The 23,089-nt window shown below is 38.0% G+C and overlaps 1 protein-coding gene across 2 annotated transcripts in view; it reads left to right on the top strand.

The window, feature by feature from the left end:
• Positions 1 to 23,089, top strand: part of ROS1 (ROS proto-oncogene 1, receptor tyrosine kinase) — a 112,293-nt gene that overhangs the window by 40,162 nt on the left and 49,042 nt on the right. The window contains exons 17-28 of one of the 2 annotated variants that reach the window (XM_060283664.1): positions 1,147 to 1,338; positions 4,786 to 4,886; positions 9,595 to 9,812; positions 10,140 to 10,300; positions 10,682 to 10,826; positions 13,351 to 13,613; positions 15,560 to 15,623; positions 15,938 to 16,140; positions 17,729 to 17,934; positions 18,808 to 19,094; positions 19,523 to 19,525; positions 22,731 to 22,907. In XM_060283664.1, the coding sequence (XP_060139647.1) occupies positions 1,147 to 1,338; positions 4,786 to 4,886; positions 9,595 to 9,812; positions 10,140 to 10,300; positions 10,682 to 10,826; positions 13,351 to 13,613; positions 15,560 to 15,623; positions 15,938 to 16,140; positions 17,729 to 17,934; positions 18,808 to 19,094; positions 19,523 to 19,525; positions 22,731 to 22,907 (2,020 nt within the window). The remainder of the gene's footprint in view (positions 1 to 1,146; positions 1,339 to 4,785; positions 4,887 to 9,594; positions 9,813 to 10,139; positions 10,301 to 10,681; positions 10,827 to 13,350; positions 13,614 to 15,559; positions 15,624 to 15,937; positions 16,141 to 17,728; positions 17,935 to 18,807; positions 19,095 to 19,522; positions 19,526 to 22,730; positions 22,908 to 23,089) is intronic. The other variant, XM_060283663.1, reaches the window with a different exon arrangement.

Here is a 23,089-nt window from a genome sequence, read left to right as displayed (position 1 = left end):
GCAACCATCACTACTTGCCCCTGCTCTTTTCATGACATAAAAATACATTCATGAGGCTTCCCTGGTGGCGCAGTGGTTAAGAATCCCCCTGCCAATGCAGGGGACACGGGTTCAAGACCTGGTCTGGGAGGATCCCACATGCCGCGGAGCAACTGAGCCCGTGTGCCACAACTACTGAAGCCCGTGCACCCTAGATCCCGTGCTCCGCAACAAAAGAAGCCACCTTGATGAGAGGCCCGCGCACTGCAACGAAGAGTGGCCCCCACTAGCCGCAGCTAGAGAAAGCCCACGGGCAGCAATGAAGACCCAACGCAGCCAAACAAACAAGCAAACAAACAAACAAACAAAATTCATGAATTAATAGAAGAAGCATACAAAACAATGTATTTAGAAGCAAAGCAATATGGTATAGTCTGAATTCATAAGTGCCAATGGCCTGTAGGCAGAATGGAGCTAACTGAGGTTAATCAGAGAATGCTCCCCAAAATGGGTTAGTTTGAAAATAGTTTTGAAGGAGGAAGTGGAAGAGTGGGATAAAAATTGGTTTCAAGTATTTGCTCTGTCTCTTATAAAACAGTTCCACTCCTTGAAAAATTACTTAACTTCTTTGAACCCAGTTTACTTGTGAAAAAGTAGGAAATAGAAATCATTTACAGGCTTAATGTGAGGGCAAAAAGAGCTAATATTTTAAAGATTGAAATAAAGAAGTACAGTGCCTGGCACACAATAGGTACTCAATAATGATAGTAATTAATATTATGGAGATATACTGACAGGAGCAAGGAGAGAGACATCACCATTTATCAGGAGTATACATCTTCTTTGGGAGCCTAATCAAATACATTTTTATGTGTTGATTGGATGTATGATTAGGAAGGGCAAGTATTTTAACTCAAAATAAATGTATCTCCTTTCTCTTTAGAGGTATGAAAAGGAGTAAGCTTCCTTATAACCTCTAACTTTCTTATAACTTCTAACTGTTATGTTTCCAAGGCTAGGCACACTACCCAGCACAGAGTGCCAATAACTACTTGTGGTTGAACAAATGAATGTATGAATGCAGTAATTTACTAACAATTGCAATAAACTATTCAGAAATCATGATGCCATTTGAAAATCACTAACTGACATGACTATGTTTTGTAGATACAAAGGCAGTCTCTGTCGACAGGACACACAGACATTGTGACTCACGTGAAGTCGTTGGTGAATGACATGGTGGTGGACTCAGTTGCCGGATATCTCTATTGGACCACACTGTATTCAGTTGAAAGTACCAGGCTAAATGGGGAAAGTTCCCTTATACTGCAGGCACAGCCTTGGTTTTCTGGGAAAAAGGTGAAAATGAAAAATAAGATCTGATCATTTAATAGTACTAAATAATGCTGTTTTATAGTTATGATAATACTGTTTCTGCTTATTGTGAGTTGTTCAGGTGGAATCTGAAAAGAAATACTGTTATGGTAAGATCTTGGTATAACCAGACTTTCTCTAAGTCTTATTGATTGTCATAAGTGATTAAATAAATTAGAATATAATGTGGAGATTTTTATAGTTTGCTTTATCTTGAATGGACTCACACTTTACGAGCATTTTAATTTCCGTCTGTTTTCATAGTCTTTAGGAATTCTTTGGATATTTTAGAGCTTCTTCTTGGGTGATGATTAGGTGTTTTATTATTTTCAATCAATTTCTGGTACTGACTGCTCTAAAAACTGTGTAAATCCTAGGACAGTTGACTTCTCTGTGTCTGTTTCATCTGAAACAGTTGACTTCTCTGTTTCATCTGAAACAGTTGACTTCTCTGTGTCCCATTTTCATCTGAAAAATGGGAATATTAACAACTGTCCTACCTCTTAGGGTTGTTGTGACGATTAAATGAGATAATTCATGGGAAGTAGTGAGAATAGTTCCAGGCACATGGTAACCACTCAACAGAGGTTAAGCTTGTATTCTGTAACTCAATAGAAAAAATACCCTGATATAGAAATGGTTCTAAAACAAATGATATTTTTACTTCCTCAACTTCTAGAAGCAATACCTATTTTTCTTGATCCTGTTTAGCTACCCTCTAGCAACCCATCTAAATTTCTGAATTTTGTTTTCTCTGATCATCATAATAATATATGTCTACTGTAGAAAATTTAGGAATTACAGAAAAGCATGAAGAAGAAATATATCATTTATACTATTTCTATCTAGGATATTTCTTAAAATTTTCTTATTTTTTTTAAAGCCTTTTTTGTTGTCAGTAGAGATAATACAGATGTATCAGATCATTTATAAACAAACAAACAAATTGTTGAGTCACTGATCCTCAATTCCATAGGATGTATCAGTTATAATTCCTAAGATTGGCATCTACAGATTATAACACAGATATTTAAAAGAAATAGAAATTTACACACCATATCCAGAGATTAATTATTCCTGTCAAATAATGAAATAATCCCTTAATTCTATTTTAGAGCCACTTGAGTACATGTTTTATGTCTCCATAAAAAATGTTAGGGGAAAACCTTTTTCTGTGTAAAAGCATATTAAAGGTAACAGTATATCAGGAGTAACTTCCTATTCATCCCCAAGACTTTGTCAGTAATCTCCTGCTGTCCTGATCTTGTCGTTTGAGCTTTTTCTACTCAGGATAGCTCGGGAGTGGCCCTGGGGACTTTTCTGTAAATGAGTGAATCATTAGATTTCTCAGCATGTTTGGGGAAATACACTTTTCTTTAAAATCCACTCCAGATACTCTCACAGGCTGGCTAATGTTGTGCCTACTTGTGCAAATCTGTGTTCTGGTTCCGTGGCTTGTTTTATTCATCTGCCTCCATTAATGCTAGTAGGTGTTTTGAAGGTAATATGTTTTGCACTGAGCAAAGCGTTCCATCTCACTGTCATTCCTTTCTGTGTTACTCACAGATTTATCACGGAGTATAAGATACTTTGCAATCAACGGTGTAATAAAATAGCTAGCCAATCATATATAGAAAGACTCATTTGTGCGATGAAAAGGGAGAATGAAATGAGAAATTCTTTTAAAGTGAAAAGATACTTTTTGCCACATCTGATGTGTCAGGCTCATAGTATATAGTACATTTTACCAGAGGATTAAACTTTAAGGTTTTTGTTTAGATCAAAGGGATTATTTCCTACGTATGGGAGTTACTAGACATAACAATGGTTACCAAAGATTTATGGAACAGCCTCTGACACTGCTTAAATATGGGCCCAAATGGCTGGTGTAAAGGAATGGGGTAATGATCCAATACCTGAATTTCACTTATAGCTTGAACAGTTTGTTGTATTCCAGCAAAGGGAGTTGTAGAAACTCTTTTTTAAGAGATAAAGTAGAGTTAATCTGTAATTTGGAAAACTCTAGTGCATCTCATTATAGATAACCGAACAATATTAACTTGGTTTCACTTTAACTGGAAAAATTATCAATAAATCTCTTTTAGCCTGAAGAAAGGACATAATTCAACTCCTGAAAGGCTAGGAATTGCTAGAATAGTTTTCTACCTTTTGGGAAAGGAGTAGGTTGAGCTTTCTTGAAGATTGAAGGCTGTGATTTACATGACTACTGAAGGTTCTTGTAGCCATGGGTCTTGAGATTATTTCTTTGTAGCAAGCCTTGGGTAACTTGCCAGCAAGTATTTTTAGTTGTTGGATACTTTATTGTATTCTTTTTACATTTTCCACTGGCTCATCTTTTTGTTTATATGCTGTTGTATCTTGCTAAAGATACAGTCATCAACTTTAATCCTATCTGATACCTCTCAGCCTCTAGGTCTGCTATAGAAAGACTCTGCTATTCTGAGGTCAGACTCCTAGCAATCTCAACTCATCTGAAAAATACCTATAAAGCCAAAGAAAGCAAAAAAGATCCTTTGGATTGTAACTTCTATCTCATGCACCTTATTTCATAGGAGAAACAGTCTTCCCTCAAGCCTCACGTAGTCAACTGGATGTAAAATTAAGACATAGATTGTAAAAAGAAGACAAAGAGTAATAAGAAGTAGTTGTAAGATGTCAGCTGGAAATAGGACTTTATATATACATGACTCTATCCAATTATATCACATAAAAACCCTGTTTGTGTTATATTTTAGAAAAATATCAGGATTTTTTGGTTGTAATTAACAGGAGATATAATTTTAAATGGTTTGAACCACTGGTTCTCAAACTTGGGGACACATTGGAATTACCTGGGGAATATGAAGACATACTGGAGACTGGATACCATCTCCAGAGATCAAAATTTAACAGGATGCAGACTGGGAATTGAGATGTTTAAAGAATTCCACAGGTAATTCTAATGTGTAGCAATTGAGAACAACTGATTTAAACAACGATCAAATTCACTGGCTTATGTGGCTGAAGAGTCCAAAGTTATGGCTAGCTTTAGACAAGGCTTTACACAGTGGCTCAAAGTCCCTCATTCAGTAGGACCTGGAGTGTGGTTGAAAATTTGTATTTGTAACAAATTCCCAGATGATGCTGATGTTGCTGGTCCAAGAATCAAACTTTGAGAACCACTAGAGATAAGTATATAGAAGTGAATACTTCTTGCCATTTGGGGATTTTTAGGAAACCAGTGCTTATATCAAAATTATGTAGTAATAGACATACTCATATAATATTTATATTCAGTGAAAGGCAAAAATCACTGAGTTTATTATTCCAAAGAGGATGTTAAAGAGAAATCTGTAGCTTAAGTGTGACATAATCACAAAGGTATCCTTAAACATGTATTTGATTTGTTTTCTTTCCATATCTTCTATTTAGGTAATTGCTCTAACTTTAGACTTTAGTGATGGGCTCCTGTATTGGTTGGTTCAAGACAGTCAGTGTATTCACCTGTACACAGCTGTTCTTCGGGGTCAGAGGTAAGTAAGATTGAAGGCAATTGGTTGAGAATAAGAGAACAACTTGCTCCTCAGTTATAAATGATAGTGCATGAGAATTCATTTATTCTTCCAATAAACATTTACTAATTTTCCACTGTGTTGCAGGCATTGTGCTTGTAAGGAAAGGTTAAGTTTTTAAATAACTAATTACCGTAGGATATGGTGAATACTGTGATAGGATGTAAAGAGAGTCCAGTAGAGGCACTGAGGAGAATGCCCCTCAAGAGCCCAGGAAATGGGTGGATGGGTTTTTCTGCTTCTTAATATAGTCTCCAACTATGATTATAGATTTGCCTATAACTCTTTAGTTGACGTATCTGCATGCTTTGTATTTAGTATTGTTATCTATATACTTGATTACATTGTATTTCCTTTTATTACTATAAAATATCCTCATTCATCTATGGTAATATTCTTCATCTTAAAGACCATTTTGTCTGATAGTATTAGGAAAGTCATAGCAGCTTTCTTATGCTTAGTGTTTGCATGGTACAGCTCTTTATATCTCTTTACTTTCAATTTTCGTCTTTACATTTAAAAGGTGTCTCTTGTAAACAGCATATAGTTTTGCTTTTTTATGCAGTCTGACAATTTCTGCCTTTTAAGTGGGGTGTTTGATTCATTTACATTTAATATAATTATTGATATGTTGGGATTTAAGTCTACCATCTTGGTGTTTGACTTCCATTTGTCTCATCAGCTGTTCATTCCTCTGTTCTACTTCTCTGCATTTTTGAGGGTAAATAAAATACTTTTTTAGTATTCCATTTTATCTCCTCTCATAACATTTTAATTATGTGTATTTATAATTTTCTTTAGGTTGCTTTAGAGAGTAAAATATGCATTTTTAACATTAAATATCTTCAACTTACCACAGTCATATTCAAAATATTCTTACTTCATAAATGATTTTAAAACTTTATGGTGATATGTTTCCAATTATTACCCTTCACTCTTTGGGTTCTTGTTGTCATATATTTTACTTTCATCTACACTCTAAAATCCATGTTCACTACTATTTTTAGTTTAAACAGCCAATAGTTTTTAACTTCAAGGAAACAGTTACCTATCTCAAATTAAAATACAGGACATAAAATCATTAAAGAACAGCAGTTAAAGGGAGAATTTAGAGGTCATATTATTACATAGATGAGGAAACTGAAACCACAGATGTGTATAAATTTGCCGATTGTCACATGGTAAATTAGAGAGATAGGAAAAGGTTAAAGTAAAACAAAAGGTCCTGCTCTAGGGCAGAGATTTCTAATATTGGGTTCTTGGACCCCCTAGGGAGTTCATGGAGGGCTTCAGGTGGTGTGTGAGTGCTTGGAAATTGAGCATCCATTCATTTCATCAAATTTTCAAAAGAGTCTAATCTTACAAAGACCAAGAATTTGTGCTCTATGAAGACAATGTCAAAATTACTTTTAGATTAAAAAATATATATTTTTTGGTTTATGGAAAAACTCTTAATCATAGAGACTATAAAAAAGGAGTATATGTTTATAAACCTATAATGCATACGAGCATAAACACAGCAAATCTGATTAATCATTTATTTCATATCAGCTATAACATACAGCTCTCGTTCGTTTCCCAACTGTGAACCATAGAAAACTGGTTGTTCCCTTCCCTAGAAATGTAAGATACTGGCAATGTGATTGTCAAAAGAATCTGTCTGTGAGATATAGACGGTGTTCAAAGTGACAGTGTCCTGAAGGATTACGGCTCACTCTCTCTGTCTGTACATTCCAGAGGACAGGCTAGCTGGCGTTGAGAGCCCAGCTCCTCAAGTGTCCAGAAAAATCAGTACTACTGGATTTACCAGATAGAGGAAGGAAGTTTCTCCTTTAAAAATGCATTTCCTTATCTCAAGGTTAATAATTTTCCTTGTCTGCATGCCCAGTGGAGTGCAGCAGATCTTGACAAGGTTACACAAAGGACAGGCAATTTTGCCCTCCACGTAAGACTTGCCTTTTTATCACACTGGGGGAAAAAAAAGCTGTACATAGAGACAGGGATTCCAAAGCCATCTTACAAGCAGAAATTTTTTCCTAATATATAATCAAGCTTCCTTCGTCTGCATTTTAAGTTCCTCACCTCTAGTCTAGATCAGCACTGCCCAATACAACTAATGTGAGCCACATATATAATTGTAAATTTCCTGTTGCCTCATTTTAAAAAGTAAAAGCATATAGGTAAATTATTAATGAGTTATTTGTATTCCTTTTTCATATTAATTCTTGGATAGCTTGGGTGTATTTTACATGTACTGCACATCTCATTTTGCACACTAAGTTTTCATAGGAAATACTTGATCTGCAGTTAGATTTTATAAAATTTACAATTGAAAAAGTTGATTTACGTACCCAAGTTTTTCCAAAATATTTAAAGTTTTCCAGTAAATCATACATATGATTCATAATATATAAATCAAATATTAGCTTAAAATTTTAACCTAAATTAATTAAGATTAAATAACATAAAAACTCAGCTCCTCAATTGTAGTAGCCACATGTCAAGGGCTCAGTAGTCACCTGTGGCCTAGTGGTTACATTACTGGACAGTGTAGTTCTAGCATAGAGTAGAGATGAGATTAGCTGTCTGCTGTCGTTCAGCATATTCAGAATTTGACAACTGTAAGCTGCCTTTCAAACTGCTCTTCCCTTTCCTATGTACAGCCATTCCCTTTGGTTTATTAAAGAATGATTCTATTACCGACATATATATATAATCTATAACAACATATCTGTCTTGGAGGTTGAAAAAGGCGCATCTGTCATAAAAGTTCAGGCATATTTAGTCATGTCAGGACTGAGTATATTGCTCCAAAGGAGCCTACACCCTGCTGTTCCCTCTGCCTAAAATGGTCCCCAAACCCAGTTCTCTTGGTTACTTTGTGTTCAGATTGCATGGCTCAGCTTAAACATTGTTCTCTAAGAGTGGCTTTCTCTGACCAGACCCCATTAGGTCTCCTTGTTTAGGAGCCCACTCTACCTTTCCTTTTACAGTGCCATTCAATGGTGTAGTTATGTGCTCATTACCTGCCTATTCTGCTAGGCTGCATAGTTTATGAGGGCAGGGATTGTATTTGTCTTATTTACCACTGTATTCCTAGTGGCCAACACAGAACTAGGCACCCAACATTTGCTGAACGAACGAATAAATGAGTAAGCCCTCAGTAGAGTAACCTCAGCTGACCTCTATACACAGCTCATGCTTCATGGAAGGGTTTACCTTTTAATGATTTTTTTGTTGTTGAGCTTTGATTTAAATCCAGCTCTACCTGTCTGAGGACTGAAGGGTTTGAGGTACTCATCTCCTGTAAGTGAGGAAGTTGTGCTGAAATTGCGATGAACACCAGATGGCAAGAGTTTTCTGACCAGCCCAGGAGATATTTACAGGAGAGGAGTCTTCAGCTGGAAATGAGGGGCAATCCAAGCCAGTGACAACTAAGGATCTCCAGTCTCACCCTGCAGGGAAATCTCTGCCCTGGGGATTGTTTTGGGAATGCTGAACAAACGACCTGTGAGCAAGGCTAACATGAACACATTCACAGCATCTAGGCTGCAGCAGCTCTGTGTGTGGTCCAGAAGGGCCAGCCTTCTCAGGCCAAGTGCATCCTGCTTGGTGAGCTTCTTTCCATATGGAATTAGGTTTTATATACCTCACCAAGGTTACTGGAAAGTTCTAATGAGAAGTGGAAACGACAAAGTGTAAAATTAGACAAGTGGGTGAAAGGCCAAAAGGCAAACCAGGTGCTAGCTTCACATCTGAGTAGGTATGAATAAAGACTATTTTATGAGAAAAAGGACTATGGGAATAGTACTAGTGAATATACTTTTTCTTTATAAGTCTGACACCTCTCAGGTCCTTGGAGGTAGTTTCAGTTTTCTCAAGGAAGTATTATGAAACTCTCAAAACAAAACTTTTATTTATTTTGATTTTAAGTGCCATACTTTTCTAAAGAAGGGAATGTCAACACTTTAAAAAAATTTAGAGAAATCATTTTAAAAAAGTGAAATAACTGCTCCAAAAGGCTGAGAACATTGAGATAGTTATTGTGAGGACCAGACAACTGGTGTAATTTTAGAAACAACCAAGCAGATTTTTAAAATAAAATTCCTTGTCATTGAGAAAAAGACTTTAAAAGCAGTTTAAAACAATAGTCTGTTTCCTTGAATTCCCTGGTCTGAAACGGAGCATTTGGACTAAGCTGTGGAAGTTGATAAGTATCGTTGAAGCAACAGACAGTTGTGAATAGTATAAAGTGAAGGACTAAACAACCTAGAATAAAGAATGGTGAGTAAATAAGATGACTAACCAAGAATAGGAGGAAGGCATGATGCAATGAGGAGAAACAAATCAATGGGTTGTGCCTTTGATGTAGGGTAAAAAAATTTTTTTGATAAAAATCACAAGGATTTATTAAAATCTGTGTAACACTCTTGCTATTGCAATATCACGTTCATAAGAAAAACCCTAGGTAATTTGCTTTCGGTATACTTCATATAAAATGTAAAAATCAACTTAATATGGAATTAAGAAGAATGACAATTATTGTTGCAAAGTATTTTCTCTTTGTTTTCAAACACACACACTCACAAACACACATTCTCTCCAGTACTTGAATGCATCAGCCCTTACCCCACTCCAGACAGAAATACTAATTGACGTCCTGTTTCAGCACTGCTGGGGACACCACCATCACAGAGTTCGCAGCCTGGAGTACTTCTGACATTTCCCAGAACACACTGATGTACTACAGTGGTCGGCTCTTCTGGATCAATGGCTTTAGGATTATTACAGCTCAGGAAATAGATCAGAGAACTAGTGTCTCTGTTTTGGAACCAGCCAAATTTAATCAGTTCACAATTATTCAGACATCCCTCAAGCCTCTGCCAGGTACGATATTTTATTCCTTCATAACCTCTCTTCTCCATACTTTCTGTTACATAAATGTTAAGGTTGGGGTTTTTTTTTCTTTAGAATTATGTTTTAAGAGTAAAAAAGGCTTTAGTAGTTTCTGTTAATTTGCTTGCAGTCATTTGACTCTTAACCCAAATTTATAGCCTGAAACAGTCAGAAAAAGATGATTTTCAGGATACGTTAAAGGAAAGAAAAATTTTGTTTTGGTTCTAATTGTTAGTAATTTCTATTAATCTTCCATGTATCTGTGATAATTGATAATCCTAAATTCTTTCTTTCTCTATTGTTTCTTTCATCCCATAGGGAACTTTTCCTTTACCCCTAAGGTTATCCCAGATGCCATTCCAGAGTCTTCATTTATGATTGAAGGAAATGCTTCGAGTTTTCAAATCCTCTGGAATGCTTCCCTAGCAGTGGATTGGGGTGTAATTTTCTACAGTGTGGAATTTAGTGCTCATTCTAAGGTATGGCATTGGTTCTAGTAACTTCCATTTTTCAAACAGAGTGTACCATCTGTGTCAGCCCTGCCCACACTGATTTGCCACTTTCTTTACTTAGCCAAGCTCATCTCCCTCACTGTTCCTGTAGCATTTGATTATTAAGATTATTCCTGAGAACTCCTTTTTATAGCCAGTCTCTGACTGCTTTGTGGTTAGTGTTAACCACTGGTGTGTTAGATACACTGGTCCTCGTGGAACAACATGGAATTTACCAACATTAGTGTTTCCAAAATTGCAAGGTTTAACTTTACATGTGAACCAAAGTTTGAAGATTTTAGTTAATTAAGAATAAAAGATGTTATGATTCTCTACCTAAGAAAATAATGTTTTGTGCTTATATTTTAGTTCCTGGCTAGTGAACAACATTCTTTACCTGTATTTACTGTGGAAGGGCTGGTGCCCTATGCCTTATTTAATCTTTCTGTCACTCCTTATACCTACTGGGGAAAGGGCCCCAAAACATCTCTATCACTCCGAGCACCTGAAACAGGTACAGGGGTTAAAATCTCTTTAAAAAAAAGACAGAATCTCACCTTCATGATCTAGAATGGATAGTTAATAATTTTTAAAAGTAACTTTCAGTTTTGCAGATGTGTTTAGATTCAATACTCTTTAATGACTTTTTGGAGATTAGAATAGCACCATTAAAATAAATCTGCATAATTTATTCCTAACGAATATCTCAAAGATTTCCTAAAGACTGTTTCACTTGACTGTAATGATATACAGTATGTATATAATGCAGAAACATGGTTCAGGTAATTTGTGAGATGCTTCATAAAGACAAAGGGGATTTAAGAACAGTAAAAATTTCCTGGAAGGCAGGTTTACCAGGAGGTGTTCTCACAGATGGTAACTCAGAATCTTCTGTAGGTGAATATCGATGTCTAAATTTTTTTTTAAATGTATTTAATTTATTTATTTTTGGCTGCGTTAGGTCTTCGTTGCTGCGTGCAGGCTTTCTCTAGCTGCTGCGAGTGGGGGCTACTCTTCGTTGGGGTGAGGGGGCTTCTCACTGCGGAGGCTTCTCTTGTTGCAGAGCACGGGCTCTAGGCACGTGGGCTTCAGTAGTTGTGTCGCACGGGCTTAGTTGCTCCGCAGCATGTGGGATCTTCCCGGACCAGGGCTCGAACCCACGTCCCCTGCATTGGCAGGCGGATTCTTAACCACTGCGCCACCAGGGAAGTCCCTCTAAATTTTTAAAAAATGTTTTTCTTTGGAATATATTTTTAAAAAGGAAATTACCCACACCTTTACGTGTGTATATCACTTTAAAGTGTACAAAGCGCATTTATATATATCACTCCTTTATTAAACATTTATTACATCCCTATCATGTGTCAGAAACATCACTGTATCATTTCAGTGACCCTCAACATCATTGTATCATCTCTGTGGTAGGTAGGACAGATGTTATTATCTTGGTTATGCTAAGAGAAAATGGAAGCCTAGGAGTTGCCCAATGTAAATTAGCTAGTGAGTGGCAGGGCTGGGGCTTAATCTGGACTTTTCACTCTAGTTTCTTCAAATCTCCATTCAGTCATTTTTGCAGACACTGGCGAGTGATCTTATCATGTTGATTTAATTTATATAAACTTCCTAGCACGGGACCTGGCAGGCAGTAAGAGCTCAATAAACAGACATACGTTCACTGTTGCAATTTTTTTTTAAACTGTTAAGATTTTATCAACAATATTTATCCATGAGTCTCATAACAGGAACATAGTGGAGCCTGGGCAGGTTGTGGAGCAGTTAGCATTTGGATCCAGGTATGCTCTCTTTGAGATTGTCTTGGGATGGCAGCTTTGGTTGGCTTCTTCTGTGGAAATGGACTTGACTATCAGGGGATGCACTGGGGGCTAGGGGCCATCAACACTCTGAAATAAGGAAAAAGGATAAGATTTGGCCCTTGCCTTCGGGGAGTTTACAATATAGTTGGAAATTATTCAAATTGACAACTATTTATTAAGCACTTACTGTGTGCCAGTCCTTTACTAGATTTGGGGGGATTTAATAAGGAATAAGAAAAGGTGCTTTCTCTCTGACGGAGCTCATAAGACAGTAGAGAGATAAACGCAGACGCTGCTAATGATAAAAGAAATAAGACAGTGACAACTGAGTAGCAGTGGCATAGAGTGAATAAGCAGGCTATGAAACCTTCACCTCTATCAGGCTGCCTCTCAGCATTCTTATGAGAGGGCCATACATGCAGGCTTGGATGGCTGGGGAAGGCCTTTGGGGAGTGGAAACTTTAGCTGGGCTCTAAGGCATGAAGCAAGAAGAGGTTTATCCCGTGTAAATACAATGCAAGAAGGTCTGGGGATTGGATAACGATGTGAGTGTTGAACATTACGGAGCAATGTGATTGGAGCGGCAGAGTGGGAGGGGACCTATGGAGGAATCCTAAGAAAGAAGAGGGATGTCTTGGATGGAATGACTTGGAAATCAGGCAGAGGAATTTCTCTGGATTGACAGAGAGAGAGAGAGAGAGAGAGAGAGAGAGAGAAATTAATTAAAGGATTGGGAGAGGCTAAATTTCTTGATGTGGCTCCAGAATAGATGGCAACAACTAAGCCATACTCTCAGAGAGGGTTCACGGTGAGAGGGCCTAGATCCTGGATATGCTGTATTTTACACCCGGAACTGGCTGAAGGCTGGATATAGTGTCTTCCTTCCTGGTGACTGCCATTTCCGCCTCCAGAGTGAGAGTAAATACTGTATTTTATAAGGTGAACTAGCCAGCTTCCATGTACACAGACCACAGATGAGAAAGGTGTGCCTCAGTGGTAGTAAGTAGGATTTGGGTTGGAGAAAAGGAAGATTTGCAGAAATATCAGGATAGGTTCCTGAAGAAATCTATGGAATATTCTCTCCTGAAGATCTTTAAGAAGAAGATAGATATACCTTAACTGTCAGAAATGAGAAATATCTATTACTCAGTTGCTCTGCACCCTCATCATGAGTGGTAGAAGTTGACCTCGTATTGTTTTCTGCCCTGTGTCTCTGCTTTTCAGTTCCATCAGCACCAGAGAATCCCAGAATATTTATATTACCAAGTGAAAAATACCACAATAAGAATGAAGTTGTGGTGGAATTTAGGTGGAATAAGCCTAAGCACGAAAATGGTGTGTTAACAAGATTCGAAATTTTCTATCAAATATCCAACCAAAGCGACACAAACAAAACATTCAAAGACTGGATTGCTGTCAATGTCACTTCCTCAGTGATGTCTTTTCAACTTGAGGGTATGAGTCTTGGGTACAGTGTTGCCTTCCAGGTATGAGAGTGAAAACAGGGATACAGGGGTCTGAATAGTGTAGACAAAAGGTGGATTAAAGGACCAGGTTAAGAATTCTGCCGCTCTGTCAATAATTTCATGTACGCTGTGATCACAGAGGTCAAGTGGACAGCAAAGGTACAGAAGGGAGAGGGGACAGCTAGGGTAAAGGACATCTTGACAATTTTCTTGCTTCCAGATTCAGAACAAACATTATTTTTTGGCTCCACCACTATAGGCCGTGTACCACACTAGGTGCTTTTATATTCATTATCTCATTTGATTCTCACATTGTGAAGAAAAAGCCATGTCCCTGGGTGTACCAAAGCTGCGTGGTTGGGAAGTGGTGTGCTACAGTCTAGCTTCTAGAGTCCTTTCCACTATATTACATCAACTGCTGGAAGTCATCTGGATGCCCCCGATTGCAGCTACTAAAGGAAATAAAAGCTGAGGGTCTGGGTAGTTGACATCTCACATTTATCACCTGGCTGCGGAGAGAGGAGAAAGTCGGAGAGAGTAGGAGTCAAAAGGAAAAACGACTGCCACCTATTTTGGCATTTTAAATATAATATGACATAGCTTTCCCCTTATGGTAGATAGCCTGATGATTTTCACATCGTCATTATATACCAGGTTGGTGACAAGGTTGTACATATTTAGAGTTATTTTCCATTTCATTTTGGGGAACAGAATGTTTTGGGGAGTGTTTTAGAGATTTGTGGTTTCCAGAGGATCTATTTTCTTTTTGTAAAATTCTAATTCTGTAATTATTTTGATAATATATTAGGTCTACATATACTAATCAAAACAGTTGTACATAAAAGTTAAAGATAACACACATTCCTATTTGTTAAGAATTACGTGTGTTCCAGTTAAATAAATAGTCTGGTTAAGTGTATTTGCCTATATGTTTATATTGGTTCAAATCTCAGTCACCACAGAGCTTTGCAAAGTGACCTGCATGTATAGGCGTTGAGTTTTACTTAACACGGTCCAGTGCAAAAGTGAAGACTGATTGATATATGTATGCACCATGATAAACACACACACATGCACGCACACCATACACAGATAGTAATAAACAGAATATAGTAAAAGAGATTTAATTCTAGAAGTATAATAAAAATAATCCAATGTTTCGTTGATTGAGAGGGCACTTGAGCTTCTATCTTTCAAGGCCACCATTATGGATGGCAATTTTCTTTTAGGCTATAGAACACAGGCAAGTTTTGGAAGTGGAAATAATTATTATATAATGAGAGACATGTAATAAAAATTGTTTAAAAAAACTTTGCTGTTAGAACGCAGCTTGGCACAGTGGGAAGGAAAGCATACAGACCTCAGAAGACTTAGTTTTATGCCAGTTTCTACATGTGTCATTGTGGATAGGTTGCCTCCCCTAATTATGATCTCTGTCCAGTTTCTACTCTAGTAGTTGTGAGGATCAAAAGAGATAATATACGTAAAAGTGGTTTGAAATGCACAACTCATTTTCAAATATAAGGGTTAATTACTATTTTCTTTTTATTAAATCTTCTTTTAAAAAAGTACAGTAAATTTAGTTATTTGAAGCTTCTTGTTGATTTCATGATAAAGTGGAAGTTTACCATAATCTGTATGGTTTTGTTTCTGTTAAATGTTCCATGTAATTTAATTTTGGAAATAGCTAAAGACGTTTTATAGAAATTCAGATCTTTTGCAATAGAGGTTTGTGCCATTACTTTGTACTTTTCTGGACAAAACAATCCTACCAAAAATTGTTTGGGACAATATTTTTCCTCTTAGTGATTTTTTGCTATATACTTCGATGTGAATAACTGAACCTATTCATGATATAACTCATAATTGTGAAATGAAGCATTCAATAATTTATCAGTCTCAGAACTTAACTGTCGTCACTGAGGACACTTTTGAATGCACATTTTTGTATGCTTTTCTTTCTTTAGGTTCGAGTCTTCACATCCAAAGGACCTGGACCATTTTCTGACATAGTAAAGTCCAAAACATCAGGTATTTATTATCTAAAACCTGTGCAAATAACAACTAGTGATTTAAAAACATTTTTGACCCTCAGTATTCTCAGGGATACCCAAGTGCTATCTCTGAGCTGAAATTAAAGTCAAATAAAATAATCAATTTTCATCATCACCAAACACGCTTAAATAAACCTAGGCTTAGAGCACCCAGGCAGAATCCATTGAGACGGGTGTAGTAAATGAGTCCAAAGGAGACTCACGGATTTCAGAAGGGCCTGATGTTGAATCAAGGGATTTTGCTAAAGTTCTTTTTCTCATACATATTATCTACTTGTTTTTTGTTTTTAGAGATCAGTGCATTTCCATACCTCATAACTTTTTTTGACAACAAGATAGTTTTGTTAGATATGGATCGAAATCAAGTTGTATGGACACTTTTGGCGGAAGGCGACGTTGGTGCCATGGGCTACACAGCTGATGACGCAGTGGCGTACTATGCTCAGGGAGACTCACTCCTCCTCCTCAACATGCACAATCAGTCCAGCTCTGAGGTATTTCGCTACGTAATTCTTCTGAAAGGAAGTGGAGTATTTGCATATCACACAACGCTGTGATGAAAATGACGAGCCAGTGGTTGAGCCATTAAGATTAGAATGGTTGAAAAGGACAGATGTTGTGTATTTAGTCACAAATGAATTCAGGTTATGTTTTGTGCAGATGTGATTCAGGCTTAATTTAGCAAACAGTTCTTGGGCTTAAGGCACTGTGTTACCTGAGATAGAGGGAAAACAGAACGTCACAGTCCTTGAACAAATCCAGTCTAGTATTAGTCTAACAAGGGTAAGACAGTATGGCATGGTGATTAAGAGGGTGAGCCTTGAAACCTGACAACCTAGAATTTAATTCTGACTTTACTACATGCTAGAACTGTGACCATCAGCAACTTATTTAACCACTATGGTTGCATAGTCCCTCATCTTAGGGTGAAGATTAATGAGCTAATCCATGTAAGGCATTTAGCACAACGCCTGGAATGTGGTAGGTATTCACTGACTGTTAGCTAGTGGAGAAGACAGGCGGAAGACTGTAAGTGCTATGCTGAGGGCAGGATGCAGTGGAATCACAGAGAAAGGATGCTTCATCCAGGATGGAGGGGTGGTGGTGGTGGTAGAGTGGAAAGACATCTTGGGTACAAATAAGATGAACCAGGTGAATGTGGGGAAAAGCTGAGGCAGCAGCAAAGTCCGGGAAACCAGAGAGCCATAGCCTGTTCGGGGAGCTGTAACTAGGAGCTTGGAATGGAGGTGGGGGTCAGGGCAGAGTAAGAGGCAGGTGGTAAAGCTGAAGAGGTGGGCAAGAGCCTAAATATAAGGGACCTTCTTTACGGTGCCAAGGAGATGAGTGTCAATTTTGAAGCCAACATCAAGCCATTCAAGAAATTTAGTGGGTCATTAACATGATCAAGTAGTGTTTTAGGAAGACCCCTCTGTTAGCAAAGAAGAGAAGGTTTGTTTTAGGACGATCTCTCTGTTAGCAAAGAAGAGAAGGTTAAGTCTGAGGCAGTCGGGAACTATCACAGGAATCCAGACAGGAAATGTTAGGCAGGAAGTGAGAGACACTGAGGTAAGAGAGGAGAGGACAAACTCAGGAGATATTTAAAATGGGACTAATTGGCTATGGGTAGTAATGGGAGGAAGAAGTCAAGGGGCAACAACAGTTGTCGAGACTGCTCTTCAGGTAAGTGTTGGAAATCCATAAAAATATAAAATGCAGGAGAAAAGGAGGTTTGGGGGGTGGGGTGATGAATTTTGTTTTCTGAGATCATTCATTTGGAGATGTTCGGTAGGCAGTTTGATATTTGAAGCAGTAACTCAATGAGAGATCTTGCCTGAAGATGTGAATTTGTAGCTCCGGTCTATGGATTACAGTTGAAGCCATGGTAGTTGAAATTAACCAGGGAAAATATACAATGTGAGAAGAGGACCAGTGTTACAGTGGCACACAGTCCAGAGTTACCGAGATTTTGGATTACAGAAGAGAAGTGCAGTAAATAAGAAATCGAGTGACTACAAAAAAAGTCCTCAGAGTTGAAGAAAATGAGCATTATCTTCTTGGCTGTGTTTTCTACCTGTTGTTAAGATTTTCCGAGATGCACTGGTTTTTGATATCACAATTATTACAATTGACTGGATTTCAAGGCACCTCTACTTTGTGCTGAAAGAATCACAAAATGGAATGCAAGTATTTGATGTAGATCTTGAAAACAAGGTGAAATATCCCAGGAAGCTGAAAATTTGCAACAGAAATTCAACAGTAATCTCTTTTTCTGTATATCCTTTCTTAAGGTATGTGAAGCGTGAGTGTCTGTTTCTATTGTGATGAAATAGACATAGACATATTTAATGTAGTATCTTTGGTTTAATATTAGAGTCAATGTTGGGACACTAAGATACTTAATGTTCTTGATGTTAACTTATAGTAATTCTACATATAAATGATGAGCCTACAACCACCAATATATAAAATTAATCCATACTGACAATTCCACTAACCTAAAGTTAGGTTAATTACCAGCGGGAAACCAAAGGATATTTTTATACCAGTGAATTTAATAATATCCCCAGTTGGTAAGGACAAGAAGGGGACTGAGACGGCAGCAGGAAATGAGCAGGAGATAGACAGGAAGCATGTTTTCCATAGTAAATGCTATTCTGGGCTCATCCATCTTTAATTAATGTCCTTATGAGATTAATTTTAAGGCCTCCATTCAGCAACTGAATAGCAGTTTCTCCGGCTGAAGAGTTATATTTTGTTTGTGCCATAAGCATGGTTATAGTCTATCTTGAAACTAGATTGGTAACTAGTATTAAGAAACAGAAACAAACTTGAGAGGAAGGGAATGGAGATGGTGTTGATGAAAAGTATGCAAATATGTTTCATATTTAGAGCCAGTAATGAGCCATTTAATACAATGCCTAAGGTCATTATAGTCCAAGGCTTTCGTTGCAAACACATTTATTGAGAAATCATTGGAAAATGCTACAAACTAGACTTCTTGTGATTTCTTCCATCAGAAGGTTATTGAACACTGGGACATGTTCTTTTTAAAGGTGGCATATGTCCCCACAATCATTAGAAATGATTGATCTTCATTAGAAACTGATATTTGCAATGATATGTTTTACTCATTAAGTTGGAGTGTCCTTTTGTTCCTATAGTCGCCTGTATTGGACAGAAGTTTCTGATTTTGGATCTCAGATGTTCTACTACAGTATTATCAACCAGACCTTGCACCGAATTCTGCAACCCCCAGCCATAAACCATCCAAATGGAAGAAGCCAATGTTCTTGCAATGTGACTGAATTCGAGTTAAGTGGAGCAATGACTATTGATACGTCTGACCTAAAGAAACCACGGATATACTTTGTCAAAGGGCAAGAGATCTGGGCAATGGATCTGGAAGGATGTCAGTGTTGGCAAGTTATCATCATGCCTGCTCTGCTTGGTAAGACACTCGTGTGTGTAGTAGATCTTCACTAATAATGGCAGCCCCTCCTGTCCCATTAAAAAGGAGTTACATTCAACCTATACTCAAAGGAATATGTGTGTGTGTGTATATATATATATAGTATTTGCTCCAGACCGTGCCAAATGTTTTTGTAGAATTCAAGTTGTTTTCAGGCAAATTGTACATAGGCATTCACATAATTTTCTGGATCTGTGGGGGGCTTTTTTTGTTGTTATTTTATAATTAACAGTAGAACTACAACTTATTGAGCTCAACTATGTGTTCTAAGCAGGCTACTAAATGTATTATCTCATTTGATCTTCAAAACACCTCAGTGAAGTAGATACTAGTATCCACATTTTACAGATGAGGAAATTGAGGCTGAGAAAGGTAATTTGTCCAAAGGGCCATAGTTAATAGAGGAGCTGGTATCTGAAACTGAGCCTAACTACGGCATCCCTGATCTTCCCACCAGTACTCCACCCCCGTGCTGATGATTTCATTGCCTCCACGTTCAGCATGACTTGGTCAATACTTGACAGGTCTATCTGTTGAAATTCACAATCTTGTGGAGGAAATATTTGAAAGTCTAAAGTCACTTGGAAGTCTTCTAATTAGGAGTAATTGCAAAAGAAAAAAAACACTCTAAATACCCCCATATGTTCTTAAGGGTCTAGTCCTCACTATCCAATCACTAATCATGTGTGGTGATTTAAGTTTAAATTAATTAAAATTAAATAAAATTCAAAATTTAATTCCTCAGCCACACTAGTCACATTTTAAATGATCAAAACCCACAGAGGCTAATGGTCACTGTATTAGGCGGCACAGATGTAAAATATTTCCATCATCAAAAGTGCTACTGGGGGGCCTTCCCTGGTGGCGCAGTGGTTAAGAATCCACCTGCCAGTGGAGGGGACACGGGTTCGATCCCTGGTCTGGGAAGATCTCACATGCCATGGAGCAACAAAGCTTGTGTGCCACAACTACTGAGCCCACGTGCTACAACTACTGAAGCCCACGTGCCTAGAGCCTGTGCTCCGCAACAAGAGAAGCCACCACAGTGAGAAGTCTGAGCACCGCAGCAAGGAGTGGCCCCCCACGCTCACTGCAGCTAGAGAAAGCCCGTGTGCAACAATGAAGACCCAACGCAGCCAAAAACAAACAAACAAATAAATAAATAAATTTATTTTTTAAAAAGTGATATTGGGTATTGCTGGTTTATATAGTAAAGTTTTGAAATTGCAAATGTGTGTGTGTCTGTGTGTTGTAACTTTATGTATGGTTTTGTTGACATACCAGCCAGAGCTTTTTTTTTTAAATTAATTAATTAATTAATTTTTGGTTGCGTTGGGTCTTCCTTGCTGCGTGCCGGCTTCCTCTAGTTGCGGCGAGTGTGTGTGGGGTCACTCTTCCTTGTGGTGCGCAGGCTTCTCATTGCTGTTCTCTCGTTGTGGAGCACAGGCTCTAGGCACGCGGGCTTCAGTAGTTGTGGCACGTGGGTTCAGTAGTTGTGATGCATGGGCTTAGTTGCTCTGCAGCATGTGGGATCTTCCTGGACCAGGGCTCGAACCCATGTCCCCTGCATTGGCAGGTGGATTCTTAACCGCTGAGCCAACGGGGAAGCCCCCAGAGCCTTTTAGAAGCAACTCCAATGTACTTTCAATGGGCTTGAGAGTGGAGATAATATTCTGAACTTCTCTTATTAGGAGAATAACTTGATTCTGTTGAATGTGTGACAAAGACTCTTTCCTTGATCAAACTTTAATTGCTCTTTTTTTTTTTTTTTTATTTTGGGCCACGCCGAGTAGCTTGCTGGATCCTAGTTCCCCAACCAGGGATTAAATCCATGCCTCCTGCAGTGGAAGCACCGAGTCCAGAGTCCTAACTATTGGACCACCAGGGAACTCCCGGATCAAACTTTAGTTACGCTCCTGTGAGCCCTTTTCTCAACTAGGCCTCAAACTTGGTCTTCCCTGTCCATCCTTGCTGAGTCCAGTTTTAGCAAGAATCTTGCCAAATCAGTTTAGAGAGAATCCCTCGTCTTGGTATCTGATAAAGTTCTTCACCCCCACCCTTGATGTTCTTGGCCAAAAATCCTATGAGGCCAGTTTAGCAAGAATCCCCCTCCATTGATGTCTCCTCTTAGTAATTTTCTTGACTGCTCTCTCCCTCTGCCTGTTGGATACAACCCCCAGTTGTCTTTGTTGTATTTGGAGTTGTGCACATCTCCCTCCCCTACTGCAATATTGCAGCAGCCTTGATTAAAGTCTTCCTTACCATTTAAACAAGTGTCAGGATAATTTTTCTTTAACATCTGACACACAAGAGTTATCTATTGGGCCATTATTTTATAGCTATAGAACTAGTCAGTCTTTCATGAAGCCACAATTGAAATCCATAATCCAAAAATTAGAAAATTAAAATGACTTTAGAGATCATTTAGCTGACATAATATTGGAAGAAATCCCCTCTACCAAAACAGCCTTCTTTGAGCACCTGTTTATAAAACAATTTACTACCTTATAAGGAAGTCTGTTTAATTTTTGCACAATTCTAAACGCTAGATATTTTTCTTATGTTTAGCCGAAGTTTTCTCCCCATTCCTCTCATTCATTGGCCCGAGTTCTGACTTCTAAATTTACAAAGAATAAATCAATCACTTTCCACATGATAGCGACTCAACTATGTGGAAAGAGCTGCCAGAGCCCATGCTAAGCACTTCCTTTAGAGGAAAAAATTCAAGTATCTCTAAGTACCCCTTAGGTAGTATGGCTTCTAGATCTTTCTTTGCCCTATTCACCCTCCTGAGGTTTCGCTCTAGCTGCTTAGTTCTCTTAAATGTTGTCCCATAAGGACTCACTGTACTTTCAGTATGTTCTGGTCAGCACAGAGGGCCTGTGACTTCCTAGGTCTTCTTTTACTGCAGCTAAAAGTGACATCAGGTCTTTGGGCTGCCTGCCATTTGAAGAACCCATAGTCTTTTTCATGTTAACTATTATTAAGCCAGAAATTCTTTCATTCCTCATTTACAGTTTTAATTTTAACCTTGAATTTAGGATGTTATATTTGTTGCTATTAAATTTCAATCCATTTCACGATTCTGTTGTGATATTTTTGAATAAGTCAAAGACTGAATGTACTAGGGACAGTAAGAATCATGTATTATCTGCAAATTTGATAAATATGTTTATTATGCATTCATTCTAAATCATTGATAAATATACTGAGCAAGGCGCTGAGCCCTGTGCCTCAGCTAATACCTCCCTTCAGCTGGTGTTGTTTGGGGTGGAATCACACAGGTAAGCTTTAAATCCTGGCTCTGCCCTTGACGAACTTTGTGGCCTTGAGGGGAATTATTTAACCCCTCGAAGCCTCAGTTTCCACTTATACAAAATGAGACTAATAATCATAGTATTTGCTTTGTTGGCTTGATATGGAGCTAAAATGAGAAAATATCTGTAAAATCCTTAGGCTAATGACATAAAGGTATTATTTTTTCATATTGAAATAATAGAAAGATTCAAAATTTCTCAGTTATGCTATAGAAAAAGGATTTCACATATTGCTTAGAGTAGAAAATGTCAGATATGTATTTTGTTCTTTATGTTCTTTTCTGTTTTTCATCAACAGGAAAAATGCTTGTTAGCTTGACTGTGGATGGACAATTTCTCTATTGGATCTCCACAGCAAAGGACAGCACACAAATTTATCAGGCAAAGAAAAGCAATGGGGCCATCCTGTCCCAGGTGGAGGCCCTAAGTAGTAAGCATATCTTGGTTTACAGTTCAGTTCTGCAGCCTTTTCCAGGTAAGAGAGTCACATACTTAATCAGCTTGTTCTCCCAGTTTAGGGTCAGGAAAATTTCATAATGTTTCCTCCTCCAGGGCTGTCCCTCCAACTCTTCGTTGTGCTCTCAGCATTGCTCCAGACGGTCAGGGTTTGGTGCACGTTGTGATTGCTGTTTGCCCTGGGTCACAATTTATCTCTAT

The sequence above is a fragment of the Globicephala melas genome, chromosome 14 (assembly GCF_963455315.2).
Source record: "Globicephala melas chromosome 14, mGloMel1.2, whole genome shotgun sequence".
In the NCBI taxonomy this organism is placed as follows: Eukaryota; Metazoa; Chordata; class Mammalia; order Artiodactyla; family Delphinidae; genus Globicephala; species Globicephala melas.
Note: the sequence above shows the minus strand (reverse complement) of the source record. Positions and strands in the feature narration are given on the sequence as shown.